The sequence below is a fragment of the Bombyx mandarina genome, chromosome 05 (assembly GCF_030267445.1).
Source record: "Bombyx mandarina strain Sakado chromosome 05, ASM3026744v2".
NCBI lineage: Eukaryota > Metazoa > Arthropoda > Insecta > Lepidoptera > Bombycidae > Bombyx > Bombyx mandarina.
This window is the reverse complement of record NC_143212.1, coordinates 8,490,442-8,508,406: the sequence shown is the minus strand read 5'-3', so window position 1 is coordinate 8,508,406 and position 17,965 is coordinate 8,490,442. Positions and strand designations below refer to the sequence as shown.

Below are 17,965 nucleotides of genomic sequence, written 5' to 3'. Positions count from 1 at the left end.
CATATCATCTCATCTCATTTCATTTAATTTCATCCCAGTTGATTAATGTCTCAAATTAATCATATTCATTTCATTTCACTCCATATTATCATTTTTTATAAAAATATCCCTTATTATAACATCTCATCTCATTTCAATTCATTTCATTTCATGCCATGCCATTCAGCTTCATTTCATTTCATGCCATGCCATTCAGCTTCATTTCATTTCATGCCATGCCATTCAGCTTCATTTTATTTCATAGTATCATATTTCATAAAAAATATATATAAATATAAAAGATTAGGCTGTATGGTGTGATATCTTTGCCTTTCCATTTGGAAAAATAAAACTACTATTATCTATGCTAAGTATTAGACCTGATTAGACCAAAGTAAGTTTACATTAGTTTAAAAAACAAACATATTTCTATTCCCAATTCCCAATAGTGACAGCACTAACAACTCTAGGCACCAAGCAGTTACAGTAAATTTATAATAAATAAAGAGTACATAAACCGAGTTAAATAATATATTATTACTATGAATTCCAAAGATTGACAGCAGAAATGGCATCAAAAAAGTAAGTAAACTGTAACTAACTCTAACTTTAGTTAGTAGAAACTTAAACACTGTGAAGAAGAACCCATATGTCACGATATACCCATTTTCAAGAAGTATCCACACAAAACTAGTATTTGGATTCTGGGAGGTTTTTAGAACGGTTTTCAGGAAGGTAAAGCCAAGTTGGCTTCTAAAATGTTGAGCCTTCAATTTACGCGTGGACAAAGAGTTATGATATACAAAACACATGTCTGCTCTAGGGTGGAGCTGCTCAACTTATCTGAGACGAAAGTCCCTAGCACCAAACTTTTTAAAAGCTAAGATGGACGGATGAACTTATGGTCCACCTGGTGTTGAGTGATCACCGCAGGCCATAGACATCAACAACTAAAATACTGCCACCCAGTTTTAGACATGAATTCTAAATCTTAGTTTTTACAGTACAACAATTGCCCCACCCTTCAAATCTAAATGCATTATTGCTTCTTCACAGAAATAGGCTGGGTGGTGGTACCTACTAATGCGGGCCCAAGACACCCTACCACCAATAAAATCTACTAGAAGTAAACACAATTTCCTACTTAAATTACTTTCTTGTCCATTTAACTCCTTAAACAAGAGAGCCTTTTAGACTGTTGATCTCACAGATTGTTTAGAACCTGTGGATCTATGGAGTTATTTTGGTTCTCTGTATTTTGATCCCTATGCTCCAAGGAGAGTGCTCAGAGGAATAGTACTATGCTTATTGACAAATTTTTGGACAGTGCTTGTCTAGTATGACCAAAATAAAGAAGAAAATCCTAGCATATGGCCCAATGTATACTGTTACATATTTTTGAAATATTATATTGTAAGTTATATCAAATATGGTGACACAAATTAGGCATAAATAATCTTTCATACTTCCATTATGTCTTCCCCATAAAAGATCTAGTATCTAAATCTGGTACCTCTAGCACCTCTGTAACTCAAACTTACACAAAATTATAAATATTAAATCCATAGATATGGTTTGATTGTACCTGAGAAAGGGGGTAAGCAGCTCAACACACTAAAATTCCAAGCATCTCGTAACGTCTTTGGCAATGAGTCTGATTCTGATGATGACACAAAGAAAAAGACACACTTATTGCGGCCTAGTGACAATATTAATAGACAGGTTTGTTTTGAAAATGTTTCATTAAATTCTATTTTATTTTACTAAAAATTAAACATATATTTATTTAACAATTAAGGAAATAATAAACATATATTAGGTACAATGTAGATTTTGTTTCAATAGTTCCTATGTGCCCATGTGAAAAGTGGTTTGTAATGTAACTTTTAAAATAAAATTTTAGGCCAAGATTTCTCAAGAGAAAGCATTGTTAGAAGATCCCACTGTTTATCAATATGATGAAATATATGACGAAGTTAAAAGTAAAAAAGAAAAAGTAAAGATAAAAGAAGAAAGGAAGCCAAAATACATTGAAAATTTGATCAAAACAGCCAATAAGAGAAAATTAGAAAATGAACGCAGAGTTGAAAGACAGGTATTTTATCAAATCAGATCAGGTTTCATTTATTCTTAGCCTGGGAAACTGGCAATATCATTTTAATCAATTTAATGTGGTTTGTATTTATTCAGATACAAAAGGAAAGAGAAAAGGAGGGGGATGAATTTAAAGATAAAGAAGTATTTGTTACTTCTGCTTATAAGAAGAAATTGGAGGAAATGAAGATAGAAGAAGAAAAAGAAAAAAGGGAAGAATATCTTGAAAGCATAGGAGATGTCACTAAGCAACATGATTTGGGTATCTTTAACATACTATGTTTGGTTTAGTTATGTCTGGGGATTTTAGTTGCATTATTGGATATATCAGAAGACATGGAGTGGGTAGGCCTCTTACAAGATGAACAGACGACCTATTAAGGTTCACAGGGATCTGCTGGATGCAAGCAGAGCAGGACCGGTCTTTGTGGCAAGGCTTGGGTGAGGACTCTGTCCAGCAGTGGACGTCTGTGGGCTGATAGAATATTTGATATTAAATTATTTTGTACCCTCATCATAATAAAGTACTGTTGTAACATACAATTGTGTGGAACACAGTATGTTCACAGTCGTTTTAAGTCATCTTGAAGTCATATATTTCCATTTTGTAGTTATACTTGGATAAAAGTTTTCTGTTACTTTGCTGTGACGAATTTTTGGGGCAGTTCTAGCAGTAGGTCTTACAGCTTATGATCATTTTGATGCTTGTTATTTATGTGTGTGACTGCATGAACATTTTCTACTGTCTAATATTGCATATTAAATACTGTTTCAGGTGGTTTTTATCGTCATTTATATGAGCAAAAACTAGGAAATCCTGACAGCAAGGAGTGTAAAAGTACTGAGACAATGGAGAAAATGCATACAAATAAACCATCAACTTATAAAGATCCAACAGAAACACTAAAGAAAAGAAACTATCGGAAAAGAGAAGTTACCAATGATAATGCTTTATTATCTGATGGGGAAATTGAAGATTCTGATGAAGAAGTAAATCGTGTTAATCTTGAACAAATGAGAAAAATAAAACGATTAAAGAAAGATAATGAGAATATTGATGCTGACTCTGATTTTTCAATTGATGATCCTAGTGATGAAGAAAATGAAAAAGATCCAAAAACTAAAAAGTCCACAAAAGGTGAAGTTAATAAGTCTGAAACGGATGCTGAATTTGACAAACAACCAAAAACTGAAACAATAAAATTAGAAACACAAAATAAAAACAATAAGAAAAAGAATGCTGAAATAGAGGCAAAAGAAAAAATTGACATCTGGAAAAAGAGAACTGTGGGTTTGGTGTTTGAAGAGGCACTCAAACGATATTATGACAGAAAAGCTGCAAGAGGACACTAGTATATATCGCAAAAATAGAATGCCACAATATTAAATGTTACAATTACAAAAAAAAACTGGTTGATAATAAAATAAATCATTTTATTATTATTACTAAAACAAATCATATTATTTTTACATTTAGTTTATTATATATTTATTTATATATCTTCAAACAACGACGAAATGTGCCTTGCAATGAACTGCAACAAAGAAAACAAAGGAAAGTCAATGGTTTGACCATAATTTCATACTACCATACATACTAATATTATAAACACAAAAGTAATAAGCCATGAACAAACTAAGAAACAGACCAAGATTAAGACAATTTTGGTTTCGGTGTTGCTCTTGCTTATTTAGTGTTGGTCTCAGGTATTCAGTTTTGTTTTTACTTAATTGATCTGATACTCAGGATTTTTTAATTCCTAAATATATTATATCCATTTTTAAAGGCGTAAATAGGAAATTGTACACAATCAATATGTAATTAGTTTTATTAGTAAAACACTTCATTGCGATCGAGAAAATGTTGACAATTAACCACCATTCATTATTTTTCATATATTTTTATACATATAGACCAAATATATTAATGTATTTAATATTTGATGCCCATGAATTATTCATTATAAGCATCGAGCGGACTTGTTACAATAACAACTTGTTTTTCAAATAGTGGTAAAGTTAACTGTTTTTTTTGTTCAGTATTAAAATCTAGTGAAGCAAGTTAGAAAGTTCAAATTCTAAAAAATATTTTGTTCCCTAAGAAAAGCATAATTATGTTTCAGTTGACTAATATTTAAACTTATAATATTCATGGAATGTTTGTATATTTTTTGTTTGAGCTTGGTTTTGGTCTTGCTCGTGTATCGCAGGTCCTTTTCAAAACCATTTTACTCATTACTAAAAGTGACTCAGTCTGTTACGTTTTCACGTCCAAACCAATGAACCGATTTTGACGAAATCTGGTATGAAAATAGTTTGAAGCCTGACGAAGAATAGAGGTTATCTTTCATCTCATTGCTGAGCACTGGTTTCCGCTCACGTGATATTTAGTTTAGACTAAGCGAGCGAAATACCAGTAGTATATTAAAATACTAATACTATACTATACTGTACTGTAGTTTACTGTTGGTAGGACGTCTTGCGAGTCTGCTCGGGTAGGTACCTCCACCCTGCCTATTTCTATCGTGAATTAGTAATGCGTTTCAGTTTGAAGGGCAGGGCAGCTGTTGTATTGCTAAAAGTGATACCTTACAACTCATGTCTCAATGTGGGTGGCGGAATTTGCGTTGTAGATGTCTATGGGCTCCGATAACCACTTAACTCCAGGTGGGCCGTGACCTGGTCCACCCATCTAAGTAATAAAAAAAAAGAAGAAGAAAAAGAAAGAGCAATTATAATTATTACAGTGATATACATATTAATTACGATAACATACCTATAAATTCAGAAACCGGATCGTTTTCACCTTCTGCTCTCATCGTCCCGGTTATTTCTTCATTCTCTACCATGGGTAGGACAAGTTGTACGAACTCGGGCGTGTACGGCGGTGCTATTGCGTCCAAAACCTATGGATATAAGACTTGAATTAAGTTTGAAAATAAAATTATATTCACAATGATGAACTGACCAAACACATCCCAGTCGTGGCCTAAAGAATAAGACGCCCGTTGCATACGTATCGAGAGATGTGACTATGTCGCTATCCTAATCGTGTAGACAGGTATCCATTTTTCTAATCAAATACGATGAAGAAATAACGTCGTGTAATAAAAGTCAAACCCGCAAAAAATCTATAGGTATAGGTATCACCACTATGCCTGTTTCTGTCGTGAAGCTGTAATGCGTTTAGATTTGAAGGGTGAGGCAGCCGTTGTACTGTAAAAACTGAAACCGAACCCATGACTTAGGGTGGGTGGCGGCATTTACATAGTTGATGTTCCTGGGATCCGCTAACCACTTAACACCAGGTGGACCTTGAGCTCATCCACATATCTAAGCAATGAAAATAAGAACATTTATTTTATTGCCCTTATAGGCAGACGAGCATACGATCCACCTGATGGTGAGTGATTACCGTCGCCCATGGACCTCAGCAATGCCAGGGGCAGAGCCAAGCCGCTGCCTATCAAAAACCTACTGAAGCTAAATGATCAAAATTATATATAAGAAACTAAATCTATTTATTATTCAATTCAAATTGTATAGTATTTATTTTAATTAAATTAAAAATTCTTATTTGATCCAGAAAGGGTAGAATTTACTTATACGACCATGTAAATCATTAACAAAGTTATTATGCGCCTTCATGGAATTTGGAATACGTCAGTGTGTTGTGTTTTTTACTGCTGTAGGTGGAGTGACGAGATTACGATCGGTCTCGATGCCAAGTGGCTACCAGTACTTCACATTGTTGTGTAGAAAGGAAGCACATCTAATCGACAAAGGGAACATTCATTAACCGAGCGATTGGCGTTTATCGGTAAACGAAATGAGTATTCATTTGAATATAGTAATCGGCAAACTTCTTGAGCAAATGACCTTGACTGCGCAGAACCGAATTTTAGATCACTTTGGTGGTGAGGGTGAGGCGCGACGGCAGGGGAAATCGTATCGAGCGCGTTATTGGTAGATCAGTCGAACCTTGCGTCCCGCACCGCGCCCTCATTCCGCTTGCTCCCAAAAGTACGCTTGCGTACAGTGGAAAGTCTATCGTTATTAATCGTTAAGTTATTTGTTATAATTGCTTGTGGACTTTGTTGCCATTGCTATTTGTTGAGTGTTTGTTGATTTTTTATACAACATACACTATGCCGCACAGTGGGTCGATACTGTGATTTTAGTGACTTAGGGACCAACTTTGTTTTTTTATAAATTTTTTTATGTAGATAGATAGAGCTCGTTAATCTCAATAATCATTGTTTTGGGCAAAAATTACAAAAACTTTATAGTTTGGTCAGAAAAATGTGTTTTGTGATTTATTTGTATGGAGCGGGTCACATTAAATTAAATTCCTGCTAAGTACCGCGAGGTCCCGCTTTGAAACTTTATTTTCCTTATACCTTGTCTAGTCTACTATCATTTGATGCTATGAACATGTGCATAAAGTTGCAACTCTGCCAAATAAATGGATCGAAAAAAATTAATAAATACATAGAATAAAAACCTTTATATATTTTTTCGTAAGTGCTTTTATGTTAAATTTGATATGGATTAGTAAGTAAAAGCACGTAATGATACCCATAATTACATAATACCTAACAACAATACATTTAGTAGGTCTCTAATTAAGCAATCTCTCTAATTATTAAGATAGTTAACATTATTTAATGAGGATAATTAGTTAAGTAGCCATTACTGGGTAGTAGAAAATATAGTAAACATTTGTTTGTCTCTGGAAGTATAAAGTGACCATGTTTATTATATACTAACTAGTGTTCGTTTATTCGTACTACTACTAACATCTCGTGATTGTCGTTGTGATCTTGCTGTTTCCGTTATAATTGATAATTTTGTTAACAATTTAGGATTATTTATGATTTTAAGAGAGCAACTACAGTCGCTGTCTGATAATAAAAAACTCTTTCAATTCCTACAAAATCAAATAAACGTGACCGAAGAGAAAAATGTTGAGCTCCAAAAATTCAGTACGCAATTTTGTTCAAATATAAGTGCAATATGGAAACGAAGTAGTCGCATGTTAGCACAGTTTATAAGAAAAAAATGTGATTGGTTAGAATGTGCAATAAACTGGCCCGAAGGAATGATACCTGAAGCTATCAACACTGCACATGAAAGGCTCGAGATTTCTAATACTGAAGATGTTGAAAATGTACCACCCTCAAATGTACTACAGAAGCCTCGACATCTATTTTTGCACCTCGAAAACCTTTTGAAGAATTGGGATCCAGGCAAAAACGAAGACGCATTAAACAAATTTACCAATCGCTTTCGTTATCCCCGGATGAAATAAAAGCTACTACAATTACTAGTTTGAGAAACACTAGAAATGAAGATGTAGGAGAAATAATGAACCACTTGTCAAATCACCCCGAAGATCTAGAAAAAGTTAATGAGTATTTAATTACAAGTAAAGTGAAAAGTAGTACATATTCTCCCGATAAGGCAATATTAGTTTCACTTAAATTAAGTGGCAGTATATAAACCTAAGAGAAGCAGCAAGTGAAAATGGGTCTGATTTATACCCTTCTTAATATAAAATTAAGCAAGAAAAGACCAAATGTTATCCAGGGAAAGACGAGGTAATTATTACTGAAGAAGGAGCTGCTATTAAAATGCAAGCATTACTAAACTTGGCGCTATATAGGCTTTTAGATGTGATTACTTCGGATTTGGACTCTGCAAGAGAGCTACTGCTTATAAGCAAATAGGCTTTGATAGAGCCCCAGGTCAAAGTAATTATAAACAAAAAACTGAAACAGAGTTTGATGATTCATCTATTTTCATGGTCAGTCTAGTTCCTATAAGGCTTCAGAAATTTGATGGAACAATTGTTTGGGAAAAAGACCTCATCAACTTTTTATTGCCGTCCAATAATGTTTAAATTTACAAAAGAAACGCAGTCAACAGTGACAATTATAAAAGCTAGCATAACAGAAGAAATAGAAAGACTTCAGCCATCAAAAATCAAACAAATTGAAGTTAACCATCAATTGCACATGATGATGATAGACGGCAAAATAACCTTATATTTTTCAGAAACATTTTCTGCTGTCTGTGATATTTGCAAAGCAAAACCGTCAGAGTTTTTTGGAGTGACTTGCTTATCAAAGAGAAAATAATGAAGAAATATTCCAGTATGGAATGCCATCTTTACATGCCTGGATAAGATGCATGGAGTGCTTACTTCATATCGGTAAATATAATTTTATTACTTCACAATTTTTTCATCGTATGTAGTTTCCTGTGAGATTATTTTTTATATGACACTTTTTTGTTTGCGTCTTATCGTTTGGACTTCAAGAAATGGGGTTGCAAGGGGGGATGACAAAGAAAAAATATCAATCAGAAAGAGCGCTATACAGCAAGCGTTTAAAAAGGAATGCGGTTTACTTATAGATGTTGTCAAGCAAGGAGTAGGAACAAGCAATGATGGCAATACTGCCAGAAGATTTTTCAGGGATGCAGAAGAAACAGCCCGCATAACAGGAATACGTAAAGATTTAATAGAGAGGCTTCACGTGATTCTTCCCTCTGTTGCATCTGGAAAGCGCGTTTCCAATTTTTCGGAATTTTTTAGATATACTGCAGAATTGTATGTTAATGTATATCCCTGGTATTATATATGCCTTCCAGTATCCATAAATTGTTGGCACATGGCAGTGATATATAATAATGAAGAACTTTGGTGCCATTCGTATAGGTAAACTCTCGGAAGAGGCAGCGGAAGCTCGCAATAAAGATTTTCGGAAATATACAGAGAGATGTTATTCAAGAATGAGAAGTAGAACGTCGACTAATGAGGATATTTTACACAATCTTCTTTCGTCTTCTGACCCAAAGATCGAAAGGTGAAACAAAATATATAATATTTAGAGAGATTGCATAATTAGAGACCTACTAAATGTATTGTTGTTAGGTATTATGTAATTATGGGTATCATTACGTGCTTTTACTTACTAATCCATATCAAATTTAACTTAAAAGCACTTACGAAAAAAAATATAAAGGTTTTTATTCTATGTATTTATTAATTTTTTTCGATCCATTTATTTGGCAGAGTTGCAACTTTATGCACATGTTCATAGCATCAAATGATAGTAGACTAGACAAGGTATAAGGAAAATAAAGTTTCAAAGCGGGACCTCGCGGTACTTAGCAGGAATTTAATTTAATGTGACCCGCTCCATACAAAAAAATCACAAAACACATTTTTCTGACCAAACTATAAAGTTTTTGTAATTTTTGCCCAAAACAATTATTATTGAGATTAACGAGCTCTATCTATCTAGATAAAAAAAATTATAAAAAAACAAAGTTGGTCCCTAAGTCACTAAAATCATAGAATCGACCCACTGTGTGCCGTGACAAACTGGTGTAGTACTTAAAAGAAAGGGTAGAAAATTTGTGTACGACGTATATTGCTTCTTTATAAAACAGGGGAAGAATGATATGGAAAAATTAAAACAGACTTCGGAAGCAACAAAAACATCAGTGAGTACTGTTAGGTGCATTATTAACGAAGCTAAAGGCTCTGGCTTGCTCGCCGTGTTTCGGACTCCGGGTAAGAAAAGATCAGGGAAGAAGAAAGTTACCGGAATGGATAGTTTCGTTCAATCTGTAATAAAAAGATGTAATCATAATAACTACATTACAAGCAGCGAAAATAATCGGAAGCTGGTAAATGAAAAAAGTAACATTCGATTACTATGAATCGAATATCTTCAAAAAATAATTAATTATAGACAAAAAAGAAGACCGAATCGACCGAGTTGTAAACTACGCCGATGAGCCCTATGTCGACTCATCACGATGATAGCGACTCGGGTGATGAAAACAGTGATGATGATGATGGTCAAGAATATGATAACGAAAAAAAAATTACAAATACCAGCTTCGCTTCAACTGAACCAAGACCTGGCAACAGCTCTAGTTTTGACTTAATAGAAGGAATATCTATTGTACCCCAAGATTAAATTATTACAATTATTAACCGATATGTTTTGTTGATGTTCTAATAAATATATAAATAAATACATATGTTGATTTTAATAATTTAATAGCATTATGACGCAGAGTAAGTAATGTTTTTGCACGTGAGTGTACCATGCGCAAACTTACCCCCACTACGTCAACAAATGCTCAAGAAGTTTGCCGGTTATTATACAGTGTATGAAAATGTGATAATGTATTTGCTTTGTTTTCGCCGAATACAATATTCATTGCCAAATTTAAGTATTTGCTGGTGTCGGCAAATATATATTCTTATCAGTATAAGGGTGGATTCGACCAAACTTAAATTTATACATGAGTAACTATACGAGGAATAAATAACCTATTCATGATTTTAATCTCGAGTAAATCCATAGGTGTTTTTCCACGTAAACGATAGTATATTTGCGCTAGGAATAACAATACGCGAATAGCAGAGTGAATGTTGAACGAAAATAAAATCCGGCAAATAAATGTTGTTGTACAACGGCATAGTGTAAGAGCATACAAGGTGTCAACTCGATTTTGCCGTATTTTAGTGTGAAAAAGTAGCTGTAGTGTAAGATAGAGAGAGAGAGAGTATTCTTTATCGTACACCTAAAAACAAATAAACAGTGCGATACATTATCAAGATATCTAGCTGTTAAACGTATTAATTTTATTTGTTGTTTGTTTGAGGGAATTGTCAAGTTTTGTCGTGTGGTTTTATCTTTTTTCGTTAAACGTTGCATTATACAATGCCAGACTATTAATAATAATTTAGTGCATTGCGTTGACTTGAAATTATAACAGAATAAATATTTATGAAATGACAGAAATCAGATGTTGGACTGACTGACGCCATTACTTTATTCTAGGAATAGCTCTATTCCGTGCGAAACGGCGGTATAGTAACAATACCCGAATAGGCCCATTATTCTTAGAATTGTAGATGGTAAAACGTAAAATTGATTTACTCTCGATTAACTGCCGAGTTATTCTAAGAATAAGATTTACTCTTGTTTGGTCGAATCCACCCTAAGTTGATTATCCCATATTCGGTTTTGGGGTCTTGAACTGTCAAATATACCCTTTTTAGAGAATATTATACTGAAACGGTCGCTACAGCTTCAGTGACATTAAAACGACAACAATAAATATCTGGGAACAAAATATAATGCACGGTCATCCTTTCTTTACTTCTTTCCTAATTAGTAAGCTAACTGTACTAGCCATTATCACTTTCCTTAGTCCCGACTATAAAGTAGCACAATGACAAGCATGCGTTATAAGGTAACGCGTACCACTGAGTTATGAATCGCTTGGTACTACATATTCGAGTTATTCTTAAATTTAGTTCATAAAGCTGTCTAATTTAGAATTTCCACTTTTATTATACATATTATGTCAAGCATTCTTCCAAAATTTGAGGAAAAGGTTTACACATTTAAATTTCAACATTTCTTATATGGAACAAACACCACACCATGAAACGAATTCAAAACGATGAAGGATAACATCATTAAACATACCTCAGTTATGAAGTATCTAATCAACGAAATATCTGTATCTCCGCGCTGCCAACACTGTTTAATGTATCTAAGAACGGGGACAACACAACCGCGACTTAATAAATTCACCATTCGATCCAAAAGCATCTTTTTCAATTCAAGCTGAAACAAAACGTTTCTTATTAAAATATTTTATCACTGGTAAATTTTATTTTCTAAATGTTAAAGGATGAAACGCCATAGATAAATCTTCCACCAAGCGGGTGTGTCTGCTCGTTAGACGCAGGTTATCGTCGCTCCTCTATAGTTTGAACGTTAATGTTCGGGATTTGTATGTATTGTTATTCTGCATCTACCCACATACAATTTGTTTTATTTCTTAATGGGTCTGCCCGAAGTATTCGTGCAATTTGGCATAAAGTGGAGAATATGACTTCCATCTCATGTTTTAAGGCGGCAGCAGCATTCATTTTGCGGTATCTACGGGATCCAGGAACCACAATGTGGATCGTGTGACGCCTGCGTCTGTATCTTATGTAATGAAAATAATCTTACCTGGACTAATATCTCTAGTTCGTCTTGTGGCGATTCAAAGAGTTTCACTAATAATCTCAAGAGCCTGTGATGCAGCAATGGATGACAAGACGCGACCTCATCTAATAGCGCCAGGTGCAAAGGACAATGTTCTGTACAGAGTTTGAAATACGAAGGTTCGGTCACAACACACTCCACCCAAACTAAAACTCCCATACCGACTACGGGGAATCTGTAAGTAATTTCATTGAATTTATAACTCATCGTAAAGAAATATGCTACTATTATTCAGCAGCCAAAATATATGTATTTATGTTAAATATTATATTTATTCAAAACAGTGTTGTTAAAATTAAATATTATGTCTATCATTACATACACAATACATATTTACATAAAACATGGTTATAGTATTAAGTATTTTACAATTTAACATCACAGTTTTATACTCGAATTTTTAGACGTACTATCACAAAGTCCGTCATATTATTATTCTTTACGTGTTTATAAGAAACTAGCGGTCCGCTCCGGCTTCGCTCGGGTCTTTAACAAAAATTTCAACGATATTTAGCGTTGTTTTATTTTTTTAAATAAAAGAACACTTATTGCGGCATAATTATAATAGTTAGACATATGCTGACGCGACACTTTTTGTAAATAATAATGTGTTCTTCAAAGTCGTAGTACATTATTTTATTCTATCATCAATAGTTTTCGCAGGGCACGCGATGTAAAGAATATTTTAGGTAATTATGTCACTCGGGAATAGGGTAGCTTAAAACTGTGAAAGAATTTTTCAAATCGGTTCAGTGGTTTCGGAGCCTATTCAATACAAACAAAAAAACAAATCTTGCCTTTTTATAATATTAGTAAAGATAATACCTTATGCAATGATATAGAGTAGGTAATTCGGCGATGAGTTCGCTGGAACTAGCAGAGCTGCTGCACACGGCATGTACTTTTTCAATAGCTTGCACAGTGGCCTTTAGTTCGTCTTTAACAGGTTTACCGGGACTCGGACTTTCGCAAACGCTAGCAGCGTATGCCAAAAGATACATATATTTGGATTTGTGTTCCGGATTCAGTTTGCTTCCCAATTTGAACAATGAATCAACGAGTAGTTCTGTGAATCAAATATATGAAATAACTCATATAGACCATATTAAATGTTTTTACCTTGAAAAAAAAAAAGAAAAAAAAGTTAGATGCAGGTCAAGAAATACTATGAAATTTTCTCGATTTCTATTACTTATGTTATACCATCGTTCCTATTGGTCCACGAAGTGCTTTGAGGAAATGATCACACTATTTTGCCATGACACTGCCCGCCACCAAAGAATAGTTCATACATATTATCTAGAACCATTGCGTTTATCGACAGTGCGTTTCCAAAGATCGTTTCTGTCAAATACCATCCGATTTCGATTGAACTTTCCTCCACGGTTTCCTGAGCGCTATAACATATCTTTTTTCAAACGAGAATTTTGGAAAGTACTCAATGGTAAGTAGCGATTTGGCTGTGTCTCTGACATAGCTGACGTCCATGGGCGACGATAAGCACTCACCAACGCGATCATCCATCATCATCACCATATGCCACTACATGGATAATAAAAATAAAAGAAACAATAATCTTCTTGTTCGTAGGGTAGGATAGTCGCCCGATGTTACCTTTGGGCGAGTGGCCGCATCCAATTCGTCATGTCAAGGGTTCTGCTTCGACTCAATACCAAGAGAGCTCATCTGTGGAGTTATAAAAAATACAGCAGCAAGAAAGCCTTACCCAAAAACTGTGGTATCCTAAGTAAATGAACCGGTGGCGAGTCTGGTTGCGTGTAAGCGCGGAACAACACCGAGATATCAGCCGGATTGAGGGCGCCCCTCGATAGCATGGCTGCAAGTGCCGTCCGAGCGTTGCGCCAACTCTCACCAGAGGTCAAGGCCAGTGTTATTGGGGTCACGTCATGGCCGCTGCACGAAATAATCATTATGATCTATTAAAGTATCATTTCAAATTTAAAACTTAATAGGCCACCGGACACAGGCAACATACCCTTGTTGAGCACAACGAGTTATTTCCTGGCTCAACCTCTTCATAATAGCGCCACCTCTTGGCTCTTGTGAGAGAATGTGAACAATAACTTGACTGTAGACATATGTGTGCGCGCCATGACAAACCATTTTCTAAAACAAAAGCGCGGTGTGTTATTAAAAGTGTCAAAAAGTGTTATTAAGCGTACATACAATACAGGGTTTACTGGAAAGACCCCGAAAATGAAGACATGATTCGACAAAAATCACGTTTGAATATGTATGTTTTGTCACGTTCGTCGAGGTCGATTGATATTAAACCTGAGATATGCAGACGATACTACTCTTTTTACAACGTCACAAACAAACGTAGAACGGTTTCTTTCGCTTTTGGAAATAACAAGTTCCAACGTTGGCCTCGCAATAAGCCGCGATAAAACAACAACGACAAAAATTGTAAAAAATGTTATTTTGGTGTATGTACTGTATATATATATATTCATATGCATGTAGTAAAAAAGAGTTATTTCAATATTACAAACATACACTCCAATTTTATTAATATGTATAGATTCACTATATTCCTCTAATACCTAAGAGGTAAGTCCTATGATATTTAGCGATTTTTTTGTAAAATCTTCAAAGTTACTATTACTTACAGCACATTCATTAACACTGTTTTGCCAATCATCTGAACTTTGAAGGAAACCCACAATAGCTGATTTGAGTACTCTGGAGAATACTTCGATTTGTTGTGCAGCTGTTGATATGCTTGTTATCTCACCTTGAAAACCAGCATCAGAAATTAGCTAAAAACAAATAGATTAGCAATTTTACTATGTTTTTCAAAATATTAACAAAATCAAAATTAATGTTGAAATCAATACCTTTATAGTAAAATTTAACATTAGACAATCTGGATATTCTTCAGCTAGTCTGTAAATTAAAGATCTCCAAGTAGGATGTTCAATCATCTCAGTAAGCCAAGCTGGTGTCTATAAAAATATTCACAGTATCAGTTCCTCATTATTATTAAAATGCATATTATGTATAACAAGTTAAGGAGTTTTGTTCTTCATATAAATTTATTTTCTAATTGTAATTAAAATGTAGGTTCGTAATCTAAATTAAGTTATGACAAAATTTTACAGTTACTGTTTACAATAAAAAATCAAACCCGCAAAATTATAATTTGCGTGATTGCTGGTGGACCTCTTGTGAGTCCGCACGGGTAGGTGGTACAACCACCTATTTCTCGCCTCGCCTATTTCTGCCGTAAAGCAGTAATGCGTTTCGGTTTGAAGGGTGGGGCAGCCGTTGTAACTATACTGAGACCTTAAAACTTATATCTCAAGGTGGGTGGCGCATTTACGTTGTAGATGTCTATGGGCTCCAGTAACCACTTAACACCAGGTGAGCTGTGAACTCGTCCACCCATCTAAACAATAAATATAGAAATAAAAAAATATATTTTAATCTAGAAGATTAAAAATGTTTGTAAATTATTTTTTACTTCTGGTACCATTTAATTAGATCCCATTTAATATATTTCACAGGTTTAAAACTGCTTTATATTGTTTAACCTTTTACAGCTTATATTGGACATTAGAAATAATAAAATAAAAATAATATTCTATATCTTATATTACCTCTCCCTCTTCAGTGAATATTGTATCAGCTTTTTTGGGATCAAATGTTTTTAGAATCATGTCTTTTAAATGATTTTCAACCATAGCTTGGACTTCACTAACTTTAACTCCTGTAAGTAAAAATATATGATAATAATTTATGATTCTAATTAATAAATTCCCAATTTAATTCCATTTAATAAATGTTAAGTTACTAGTAGCTTATAATTTTGATTTAAATAAAAATTTAATTACTGGTGATAAAACATATTGAGGAAAGTTGTATATACTCTTCTGTAAGAACTATACTGAGACTGTTCCACACAATAATGTAAGCACGAATACTTCATTTCCACGTTTTACATTGGCATAATGAAACTATTTTTTAAATTTAATTTGATACCCTAATTTGTTACAGTTGTTACTGTTACTTTTGAATTTCGTTTATATATTGCGATCAGTTACAAAGTAAAATAACGCAATCAGTTTTGAGTCAATTTCAACTTTCCAAGAGGTAAAACAGAGAAGAAAGTAGATGTAAGCGGGCATAATGTACACATCTGGTTTTCTCACTCAAAATGTACAATTCTGGCTTACTCCCTCAAAGATATACTTGTAGCTCACTCATTGTATCCTAATTTTTTTTTACTAATTCAGACAGAACAGCTCTTATCTGAAGTTAAGCAGTTAATATACACCATAATGTGGGTTCCCACATATGAATAATGTGTATCCATAACTACATATAACATATCCCCTATAATCCCATATAATCTACCATTCCCTATTCACTGTATCTGTATTTGCTCCATATTTATGTAAAATATACCTGCAAATAAAGAGCTTTTACTGTACTGTAGAATGGTAACAACTAACTAAATAATTCAGTAAAATGGAAGAAATAAACATTATTTATATCAAATATAATAATTACCTCCAAGGATAAGCCATTCAGCTAATAAGTTGGCCATCTGAGCTACAGCATTGTAATTCATTGACAGTTGTTCAATAACTTGCTCTGGATTTCCACCAGCTTGGAAGTATCTTTTAAGCTGACCAAAAATACCAGGTTCCATAATGTAGTCTGGAGTTTTAAATTTTTCCAGACATTCATTTAATACCTCTTCAGGGTTCTCAATAACATCTTCATTTCCTTCTTCCTAATAAATGTTATTTACCAGTTTAATAAATCAAACTACATATCACAACAAAATGCTTTGGAGTAATTATTTGTAAGTACTTATTTTGATTAATAACATCAATGAAATTATGAATTGCCTGTTCTCAGTTTGTGTTAAGGTTTCAGTTTGTGTTCTTAATTTTACTCTGTTTGGCTAAGGATTAATTACATTTGTTCAGGTTGTAACTTTTATTTTACTCATATTCACCTCAATCAATCTCAATGGTATGACAAGGATTGGTAAAATAATATAAATATAAATTTAAATTAGTAAAAAGATAAAATGCTACTTTTAAAACAGATAATGGATATATAGATGTAAGAGATTTAGGTAGTCAGGGAAACAAAACGTAAGTCTTGTTTTTTTCTAAGTTTTAATTAACAGAATTTGTTTTTTATGGAATAATATAAATATTGTTCAGCAACAGATTTATTAAACAAATGATGAGTTTTTAAAATCAGTTTATATTCATAAAATGTATTTACTTTAAAATTGTAATAAGTCACTATATTAAAAAAAATTCCTATTAGCACCAATTAAATTATTAACTTACTTCATATTGATTATTATGATTCTGACCATCCCATACACGTTCTTCCTCATACTGACTAGGCATGGTTCTATATTAAGTTGCACTCAACTTCTATAAAATATAATATTTATTAGATTTGATCAAAACAATTGCTACTGCTTATAACTATGTGTTTTTATTCGTGTTTACACGAAAATAAAGATTAATCGGAAAAGGTACACGTACAGCTTTAAACAAACAACAAATTTATGATTCTGAGGCCCTTGATTATCAAAGTTAAAACCACTAATATTCATTAAATATGAAAAAAAGCCTTAAACAACATTTTAATTTTTACTAATATGAAAAATGAATTGGTTTGTACCATAGATTATACACTTAATATATTAGAGGTTTGTACCTACATGGTATTATGTGTATAATCTATGTACATGGTGTTTACTGTTTATGATAGTAGTAGTAGTAGTTTTATGGTTTTCCGAAAAA

General features: G+C 33.5%; 2 protein-coding genes across 3 annotated transcripts; one reads left to right on the top strand and one right to left on the bottom strand.

Moving 5' to 3' along the window:
* Positions 1-327: 327 nt before the first annotated feature.
* On the top strand, positions 328-3,482 carry LOC114248145 (nuclear speckle splicing regulatory protein 1). Its single transcript, XM_028181289.2, has 5 exons — positions 328-561; positions 1,548-1,701; positions 1,883-2,074; positions 2,170-2,335; positions 2,849-3,482. Exons 1-5 carry the CDS (start codon positions 548-550, stop codon positions 3,424-3,426), a joined length of 1,104 nt encoding a protein of 367 aa, XP_028037090.2. The 5' UTR covers positions 328-547; the 3' UTR covers positions 3,427-3,482.
* Positions 3,483-3,486: 4 nt separating this feature from the next.
* On the bottom strand, positions 3,487-17,834 carry TH1 (negative elongation factor complex member TH1). 2 transcript variants are annotated; one of them, XM_089727376.1, is made up of 13 exons: positions 17,705-17,823; positions 17,501-17,590; positions 16,701-16,926; positions 15,788-15,897; positions 15,026-15,133; positions 14,798-14,947; positions 14,161-14,291; positions 13,891-14,078; positions 12,990-13,230; positions 12,129-12,339; positions 11,595-11,735; positions 4,850-4,979; positions 3,487-3,608 (listed from the first exon to the last, which is right to left on the bottom strand). In XM_089727376.1, the coding sequence occupies exons 2-13, from the start codon at positions 17,561-17,563 to the stop codon at positions 3,577-3,579; spliced, it is 1,731 nt and encodes a 576-aa protein (XP_089583502.1). In that variant the 5' UTR covers positions 17,564-17,590; positions 17,705-17,823; the 3' UTR covers positions 3,487-3,576. The 2 variants fall into 2 exon arrangements, with proteins under 2 accessions (XP_089583502.1, XP_089583501.1); XM_089727375.1 differs by having other exon boundaries at positions 17,501-17,834.
* Between the last annotated feature and the right edge of the window lie 131 nt (positions 17,835-17,965).

Bases quoted from the DNA above. Each gene is read 5' to 3' on its own strand.
- TH1 (XM_089727375.1), bottom strand. From the start codon at position 17,563: ATGCCTAGTCAGTATGAGGAAGAACGTGTATGGGATGGTCAGAATCAT. The intron at 15,898-16,700 runs GTAATTATTATA...TTTTACTTACAG, and splicing joins TGAATGGCTTATCCTTGGAG to GAGTTAAAGTTAGTGAAGTC. The intron at 14,292-14,797 runs GTAAGTAATAGT...CTTTTGTTTTAG, and splicing joins ACAGTGTTAATGAATGTGCT to AAAATGGTTTGTCATGGCGC.
- LOC114248145 (XM_028181289.2), top strand. The intron at 2,075-2,169 runs GTATTTTATCAA...GTATTTATTCAG, and splicing joins AACGCAGAGTTGAAAGACAG to ATACAAAAGGAAAGAGAAAA. The intron at 2,336-2,848 runs GTATCTTTAACA...ATACTGTTTCAG, and splicing joins CACTAAGCAACATGATTTGG to GTGGTTTTTATCGTCATTTA.